This window comes from Bison bison, unplaced genomic scaffold, assembly GCF_000754665.1.
Source record: "Bison bison bison isolate TAMUID 2011002044 unplaced genomic scaffold, Bison_UMD1.0 scf7180017864145, whole genome shotgun sequence".
In the NCBI taxonomy this organism is placed as follows: Eukaryota; Metazoa; Chordata; class Mammalia; order Artiodactyla; family Bovidae; genus Bison; species Bison bison.
In genome coordinates this window covers 6,331,160-6,340,903 of record NW_011494717.1, presented here as the reverse complement: position 1 = coordinate 6,340,903, position 9,744 = coordinate 6,331,160, and the positions used below count along the sequence as shown (strand labels likewise).

Sequence of the window (9,744 nt, the reverse complement as noted above, 5' to 3'; positions counted from 1 at the left end):
ATATATATGAAAGAAAATATTTGTTATAGCATTGGTTTATTTTTGGTAGCTGAATGCCCAACTTAGACCTTGGAATTGAAGTAATAGCTACTGATTCCAGACTTTGTCAACTTTTGAGCAAAATTTATCCTGATAACTTCCAAGTTCTTTTTGTCTTGGTGCTAGATCCCAGATTCCTCACCAAGCCAATAATAATTTTATCTTGGTTATAATTTGCTTTTTCATAATCTTAATCTCCAGGATCCCCTGGAGAAGGAAATGGCAACCCACTCCAGTACTCTTGCCTGGAGAATCCCATGGATGGAGGAGCCTGGTTGGCTACAGTCCATGGGGTCGCAGAGAGTCGGACATGACTGAGCGACTTCACTTCCTCAATCTTAAGAAACTCAAGTAGCAGTATTGAGGCAATAAGGACGTTCAATTTTAGAAAGTGTTGTTTTTCCCCTGAAAGAAGACAAATGTGAAAAAAACATTCTGATGTGACTTTTCAGCTGATTATGAATTCTTATACTTCAGTGTTTCTTTTTTTTTTTTTAATGTGGGAGAAAAAGAAATTTAATTTGGAACCAAGATGTTAAAATTTTGATTGTGTTATACAGTTAGATTTAAGGTAGAGAATGCTATTTTGAAAGAAAAAAATCAAGGTAAAATTGTGTAAACCTTTGGTTTTTTCAGTGAATTCAATTACTATTCATGGAGATTACCTTGTTATGTGTTAAGTGTGAAAGCATTCATGAACTTATATGACATTGTGTATTATATTTCTTTACTTAATCTAAAACTTCAACTTCAAACTGTAATGACACTTTATGCATATTAGAACTGAAAGGATCTGAGAAATCTAAATATATAGTTTGTTTAAAAGTTATGGATATTATAATGCATTGAAGTTTTTTGCTTATACATTTTCAGATGGTAAAAATGATGTGGAGGAAAGTGAAATTTAGTTTTGAGTTCTAGTCCTACATCAAGTTCTTTTACCTCTCAGACTATTACATGTCCTAGTTTGTGAAACAAGGATCTCTACTACATAGCTCACAGGGTTATTATGGGAATCAGAGTTAACACGGATGCCAAGCTGTTTATGCTTCTTTTAAAATAAACAATTGCTTTTCTGGGATATGGTTAGTTGATGAATTTGTTCCATCTGATACATTTTGGGGTTGATGATATTTTATTTGTATTTTTTTCCTTACACAAGATTTTATTTATCTGTGCTTTTCTTCTTAGGCAAGAAAACACATTTTACAGATCCATACCAGGGACTGGAATCCAAAATTGTCAGATGCTTTTTTAGGTGAATTGGCTGAAAAATGTGTTGGTGAGTGCTACTATTTGAATTTTTGATTGTCATTGTTTGTTCTGCTCAGCCTCCCTTTCCCCTTATATTTGGAATGTGAATGAGTATAATTATATTTTTGTGCAATAGATGGCTTTGCTTTCAAATGTAAAAAATTATTTTAAACATTTCACTTGAAGTTTGAACACTTCTAAATTAGAATTTTAGCTGCCATTAGGTGTTTTGATTAACAAAGCTCCGTAGTAATAATGCCTTTCATTGAATGCTGGATTTCCAATCTTATTACAGTATCTCCTTTTAGGAACTGTTCCCTTTTAGAAATTTTACTAAGAAAAATAAGCTTAAACAAGAGGTAAAGATCCATGTATAGGGCAGGACTATAGTCTTTTACTTCGCAGATTACATGATGGACTCATCTTCATTCTGGTGGTGTAGAAAGAAGTTGAGTGAGAGGAGTCTTCAAAGAAAACACTTAATGACATCTGCTATATTTCCCTAAATGTTAAACTCTCCAAGTTAATGTTAAATTATTCACAGAGTAGAAGATCTCCTACAGAGTGAATGAACACTATTGCCCTAAAAGGATATGGTGAGAGTATTTTATGAGCATACATAGGAGATGGAATTCAGAGGTTTTAGAATTCAGGAGTTTGGCACTAATTAGGTCTGAAATAAAAATGAATATAGTCTTAAGCAGCTGAATATACACGCAGGTATTTTTCTTTCATTCTTTTTCTGTCTTTTGTCTATTTTTCTCTCATTCTCTCAAAAATATAGATTAAAAAAATCTCTCCATGAACTTTTTAAGCATTATGAAAAGTTCCCCTAATAAGTCCACTAACAATCAGCAGTCTACTTGGGAAAAGTTTAAAGTTACCAAAACCAAAAAGAACAACTTAGTTAAAAAATCATTGTGGTCCACCATCAAATAATTAAAACTTAAATAGAACATTAGTCCATTCAGTTAGCTACATCCGAATTATCCTCTTCATCCACAGGGACCTCCATCTCCGAAGCAGCATACCTCAACTTTTGAACCACAAAGACCTCGACATCTTCTGGTGAGGAGAAAAACGTAAATCTCTCCAGCACTACTCCAGTTTAAGCTTTGCCTGGTATAAGAGAGCATGCGCCAAACCCATTTCATGTAAATTTGGCTTGACCTTTGCAAAGCCTTGTGCTGCTTTATGGGAGAGGGTGGTATTTGGTACAAAATCCAGTCTTTGCCCTTTTTGAAAATTTGACCCCTTTTATTTCCTGCTACTTTTATGATATTGTGTTAGAGTACAGATCAGAATGGAAAGTCTTTGTTGATTGGTCTGTGAATTTGTCACAGAATGATCCTTAACTGAAATAAGCAGAAGTCTTCAGATAATCTTGGAAATTCCCTGAGTAATCTAAAAATTATTTTTTATTACCCTATCTACCATCTGAAATATTATATACTCTAATTCGTCATCCTAAATATTAGATTCTCAGTTTTCTTTTTAATTTCCAAAGGCCACTACTTCTCATTTTACCAGGTTATTTATTTTAGCTTTTAGTCAGTTTCTTAAGTTAAAAAAATTTTAAGACATACTTTGTTATAGGACTGAAAAACTTCTCTTGCCTTTTTTGGGGGTGGCGTTGCTGGTTTAGAATCTGCTTATATATATATATATATACTATTTTCTTCCTGGAGAGTGACATAAAAATATAATTAATTATAATTAACTGACTTCTGATTTTGTTTGTGACATTTATTTCATTTAAGAAACCAATTCACATTAAAAAAAATCAAATGCAAGTCTTCAAACAGGAATGAAATAGCAATACACTTTAAATTCATTATGAAGTTACCACTTATGTATCCCAAAGATGTTTTAACATGTATGGGTTCAATAGAGTGAAATTTATGCCTAGCAAAAGAGTAAGCAGGTTTTTGATGAAGAACCGAAAACAGTTGACTTTTTCTTAGAGGTTATGGATTTGGTAACTTTTATCTTGAAATGAATTCCCAAGTACTTGGAGGTTTGCATGCTTCATAGGTGTGATTTTTAGTAGTCTTCAAGTAATTTTGGTATCCAGAACATGTGCATAAATAGTAGGAGCTTAAAGTTAATGAAGATCTTCTATCTAATCATATTTGTCTATTCATTTTCACTAAGAAGGTTTAAGCAATGAAAGGGTATCTGTCAATGAGGCATCTTAGCTTGTGGACCTTCACTGTTTGGTATTTTACTGAAAAAGTAGCTTCATAAAATTTTATTGCCTTTCCTAGTTGATAGCCTCTTTGAATAGTTTATACTTTCAGTCTTTCAGACAAATCTCCATCCTAACAGTACTCAAAATGCTTTTTTTGTGTGTGTCTAAGATATGTGTGTTTATCAGACTATTAGAATTGTAATGGTAGAACTGGTATAGTTATGGAATTCTTACGGAAGGGATATTGATATTTTCTCTAATATCAACTTCTAACTCTCAAAAGAGGCTATATTTCAGTATTTCTAGAATAGTCATACATCTATTTTCTAAACCAGGACCCTTTGAGAGTGAAAAAAAAACGCTGTTTAGGCAAGCAGCCTAAACCAGGACATGTGATCACACTTGATATAACCTATTTAGCCTAGTTATGATACACCTTTAATCCTGTTTTAGAGTCTAGTAAGGGAAGTGTATAAAGTATTGCTACAGTCCGTGGGGTTGCAAAAGAATCAGACCTGACTTAGTGACTAAACAAAAGGAAAATACATTATTAACTCAGTAGTTCTCAATTTTTTGTTTATCAGATTGACTGGTAGTTTTCTCAAAATACACATTTATGATATTAAACCACCACTTAGTGATTCTGATTCACTACGTTTGTTGGTAACCTATTTTTGATTCATTTTCATTGTTTATTCAGAAGGCTAGTCAAGGTTGACAACCACAGATATAAACTAGTAATTCTCATTCATGAACAAATATAACAGAGATAAATCCTGTAATTTATAGTCTATTGGTCATGATAATCCATGTGAAAATTTATTTTTTTCAAGTAAAACTTTATTACTAATGATGAAATTCAAACTTTCAAGGAAAAAATTAGAATTTTTTTTTAACAAAATGGATAATAAGCCACACAGCAGTTCTCAAAGGGTGCTGTATGACTTATATTTGTCACTGTGAGCTGACAGCTTGCTAACAATTAAAAGACTATAGTGATAAGACTATAGTGCAGTGATATTAACAAATGTGATTTTTGGTATTGTTAATAAAATGTGTCAATACAAAAACATCCATATAATTTAGGGAAGAAAATTTACTTCTTTAAATGGAATCTATTATAGTTGATAAACTCTAAAGTTATCTTTAATAAGTTAAGAAAAAATGAACAGTAGATTGCTAATTATATTATTAACATATTATGTCAAACACAAATGTTATGGGCAACATTTACTGTATAAAATAACTTTTAGTGACTTTTTTCTGTTCCGCATTGTTTTTGAGCATTTTTTTTCCTTTTTAACTTAGACTTTTAGCACTTAAAAATTGAATCATATAGGATGTTCAGTAACTGTATATACTTTTAAAGAAGTAAAAGGAGTGTGGTTTATATTTTTTTGAAGGTGGTAGTTTATTCTTTACTTCCTCTGAAATGGATTGTTTGATTAATTTATGTCTGAGCTAGTGTTCTACAGTTACTTTGTGGAATTAATGTCACAGATATGTATGGAACAGGAAAAGATAGTTTTTTTTTGGGGGGGGATGTTCATTCCTTAAGAAGTAGAAAATAAAATGAGAGAGTGATGGTGTGATCACTCACCTACAGCCAGATATCCTGGAGTGCAAAGTCAAGTGATGCCTTAGAAAGTATCACTATGAACAAAGGTAGTGGAGGTTGTGGAATTCCAGCTGAGCTATATCAAATCCTAACAGATGATGCTGTGAAAGTGCTGCACTCAATATGCCAGCAAATTTGGAAAACTCAGCAGTGGCCACAGGACTGGAAAAGGTCAGTTTTCATTCCAATCTCAAAGAAAGGGAATGCCAAAGAATGCTCAAACTACCACACAATTGTACTCATCTCACAGGCTAGTAAAGTAATGCTCAAAATTCTCCAAGTGAGGCTTCAACAGTACGTGAACCATGAACTTGCAGATGTTCAAGCTGGATTTAGAAAAGGCAGAGATCAAAGGAACCAGAGATCAAATTGCCAACATCCGCTGGATCATAGAAAAAGCAAGAGAATTCCAGAAAAACATCTATTTCTGCTTCATTAACTACACTAAAGTCTTTGACTGTGTGGATCACAACAAAGTGTGGAAAATTCTTCAAGAGATGGGAATAGACCACCTTACCTGCCTCCTGAGAAACCTATATGCAGGTCAAGAGGCAGCAGTTAGAACTGGACATGGAACAACAGACTGGTTCCAAACTGGGAAAGGAGTACATCAAGGCTAATATATTGTCATCCTGCTTATTTAACTTATATGCAGAGTACATCGTGAGAAACGCTGGGCTGGAGGAAGTACAAGATAGAATCAAGATTGCCAGGAGAAATATCAATAACCTCAGATATACAGATGACACCACCCTTATGGCAGAAAGTGAAGAGGAACTAAAGAGCCACTTGGTGAAAGTGAAAGAGGAAAGTGAAAAAACTGGCTTACAACTCAACATTCAAAACCCAAAGATCATGGCATCTGGTCCTATCACTTCATGGCAAATAGATGGGGAAACAATGGAAACCGTGACAGACTTTATTTTCTTAGGCTCCAAAATCACTGCACTTGGTGACTGCAGATATGAAATTAAAAGACACTTGCTCCTTGAAAGAAAAGCTATGACCAACCTAGACAGCATATTAAAAAGCAGAGATATTACTTTGCTTACAAAGGTTCATATAGTCAAAGCTATAGTTTATCCAGTAATCATGTATGGATATGAGAGTTGGACCGTAAAGAAAGCTGAGTGCCAAAGAATTGATGCTTTTGAACTGTGGTGCTGGAGAAGACTCTTGAGAGTCCCTTGGACTACTAGGAGATCAAACCAATCAATCTTAAAGGAATTGGATATTCATTGGAAGGATTGATGCTGAAGCTGAAGCTCCAATACTTTGGCCACCTGATGTAAAGAACTGCCTCATTGGAAAAGACCCTGATGCTGAGAAAGATTGAAAGCTGGAGGAGAAGAGGACGATAGAGGATGAGATGGTTGGAAGGCATCACCGACTCAATGGATATGAGTTTGAGCAAGCTCCAGGAGTTGGTAAAGGACAGGGAAGCCTGGTGTGCTGCAGTCCATGGGGTTGCAACCACACTACTGAGCGACTGAACTGAACTGAGTGGTAAACTTGTTTTTTTCTGAGGAATTTTTGGGAAATTGATTGCTGATATGGGACAGTGTCCAAGCTTCATCTGCTTATCCTTTTCTGAATTAAATTGTCATAGGACATAGTAAGTTTTCCCCTACCTCTTAATAAATGTTCCTTTTAAAAATAGAATACTTAATAATTTTAGTTGAAATTTTTAGTCCCAGTAAGTTGGTTTAATAATAAAAGAGCTTAAATTTCTTGGGAAAAAAAAAGAAGCCTGGTAGATATGATTCATTGTTCCCTCTTTCCTATAATACATGGTAACTTAACGGTTTTATGTTTCCAGACTATAACGTTGCTGTTACTCTTTTCTCTTTTCATGTATTCTTTCACTCAGGAAATTATTGGGTATCTATTGAATGCCAGGCCAGACATTGTTCTTGGTATTTGAGATAGATAAACAGTTAGTGAACAAGACAAATAATCTAGAGGTCATTTTCTAGTTGGGGAAGGCACATAATAAAAATATTAGGTAAATGATAAGGTGATAAGTACTGTGGAAAAAGGAGAGCAGGGTAAGGAGTTTTCTGTTGCGTGTAAGACTTGATTAAGGTGATCTTTACTGATAATAGGGATATAGTTTATTATAGATGTGTGAGTCAGTTTGATTTATATGGTTTTGTTCCTTAATGTTCTTTTTCTGCCAGTTAATCTGGGAGTATTTCTTCTCTGCTTGTAGTTTTCCTGTCTAATCACCATTTTAATTTCAGTATTTAAGTGTTCTACAAGGTCATTGTAAGATATAAAATGAAATAAATCTGATAACATTCCTGGAAGAGCTTAGGGACTAATGTTCTGTAACTAGTTTGAGTGGTTCCCCCTGCTGGCATAATTGACAAAGGTGGCCAAATGTAGATTTGATCGGTAATATAAAAAACCAACCGTGACTAGTTTGAGTTTTTCTCCTTTGTTTTGTGTTAAAGACCGAACAGTTCATATATTTTTCTATGTATTTGTTGCTCAAATGAATGAAATGACTGACTTTACTGGCAGCTCGATCAGTTATTTAACTTAATGATGGATGATGCCTCATGTCTCTGTAGCCCTTTGAACTAGATTATCAATCGCTTTAAAAGTAAATATAAAAAGGAAATTAATGTGAAAAATGGAAGAATTCTCATTCCTTTTAATACCTTTGGAATTATCAGAGATGCTTACAACTTTATAGTTTTGGGGATACTTAGATATTAACCCGCTTCTATCTTGCACTCAGAGTTGGTAGTAGAATAGCTCTGATTTCGAAGTTTCTGCTTATGTATACTACTTTGTACTGCTCCATTATATATGTTTGAAATAAGTAATATTAGAAAAATTTATGGAAAACTAATGCCTTAAGGACTAAACTGATGATTAGGAATATTGATGAAGGATTGATATGATGTTATTTTTCTTAAAACCTTTCTTGAAGAAAGATGAACATTATAATCAGTGGTTTTGGCACAAAAATATATGACTTCTTTTAATATCATTAGTTTATGTATTTGTTAACATATTCAAAGCATTTTTAGTTAATGAATAAATGGTTTTATTAGGTGTTTTTAAAGGGTCATTTTTCATTTTGCTAGTAAAATTGCCCATAATAACTGATTTAGTATTAGTTTTTTGGATAAAGATGTGCATATTTGCAAAATATAACTGGTACTTGGAAAACTGGGCTTACCTTTGTTATCCTTTTCCTTTTGTGCATTAGGCTATTGTGGAGCTGATATCAAGGCCCTGTGCACTGAAGCTGCCCTGATTGCCCTCCGGAGGCGTTATCCCCAGATCTATGCTAGCAGTCATAAACTGCAGCTAGATGTTTCCTCAATTGTGCTCAACGCCCAAGATTTTTATCATGCAATGCAGAATATTGTGCCTGCTTCCCAGCGTGCTGTCATGTCTTCGGGACATGCACTGTCTCCCATCATAAAACCACTGCTGGAAAGAAGCTTCAACAACATCCTAGCCGTCCTGCAAAAAGTGTTTCCTCATGCTGAGATTAGCCAGAGTGATAAGAAAGAAGGTAGTATAAATTCTCTTTTCATATTGTTAAAATGATAAGTATGGGCATAAGTAAATAAATTGAATATCCTTATAAAAGTATTTGTGTGTTACTCTTTTATATTTGCCATGAATATAGGAGATGTATCTATTTCATTTGCCACTGTATTCTAGGCCTAGCATATGCCTAGCATACAGTAGTTGCCTACTCAGTGTCTGTAAGAATAATGAATGGATACTTGTTCTGTTTGTTCACTCTTGGGACTATCTGACTATCTTAATATAGGAGTGTTAGCATCTTTAGGAAAGTTGACTGTAATAGTATTGGTTTACATTTCTCTTATTATTATAAAGTGCTTACATAAATTGTCATTTATTAATCCTTATAACAATCTTGTGGGGTAGGTACTCTTACTCTATCAAAAATGAAGATATTCACTTATATAGGGTCACTTAGTAAGTTCTAGGTCTTGCTCAAATCCAGGGAGCCCAACTCCAGAGGCAGTGCTCTTAACCATGTTGTAATAATGTCCCTCTGGATTTAGCTCATCATATTGCTATTATTGGCACAGCACTCCATAGTGTGTGCTAATGGAGTGTAGTTTATTCAGTTCAGTTCAGTTCCATCCGACTCTGTGACCCCATGAATCGCAGCATGCCAGGCCTCCCTGTCCATCACCATCTCCCGGAGTTGACTCAAACTCACGTCCATCGAGTCGGTGATGCCATCCAGCCATCTCATCCTCTGTCGTCCCCTTTTCCTCCTGCCCCCAATCCCTCCCAGCATCAGAGTCTTTTCCAATGAGTCAGCTCTTCGCATGAGGTGGCCAAAGTACTGGAGTTTCAGCTTTAGCATCATTCCTTCCAAAGAACACCCAGGACTGATCTCCTTTAGAATGGACTGGTTGGATCTCCTTGCAGTCCAAGGGACTCTCAAGAGTCTTCTCCAACACCACAGTTCAAAAACATCAGTTCTCCGGTGCTCAGCTTTCTTCACAGTCCAACTCACGCATCCATACATTACTACTGGAAAAACAATAGCCTTGACTAGACGGACCTTTGTTGGCAAAGTAATGTCTCTGCTTTTCAATATGCTATCTAGGTTGGTCATAACTTTTCTTCTAAGGAG

At 34.8% G+C, this 9,744-nt stretch overlaps 1 protein-coding gene across 1 annotated transcript in view; it reads left to right on the top strand.

The window, feature by feature from the left end:
* Positions 1-9,744, top strand: part of ATAD2B (ATPase family, AAA domain containing 2B) — a 122,095-nt gene that overhangs the window by 50,932 nt on the left and 61,419 nt on the right. The window contains 2 exon segments of the mRNA XM_010840538.1: positions 1,204-1,321; positions 8,326-8,637. Of these exon segments, the coding sequence (XP_010838840.1) occupies positions 1,204-1,321; positions 8,326-8,637 (430 nt within the window).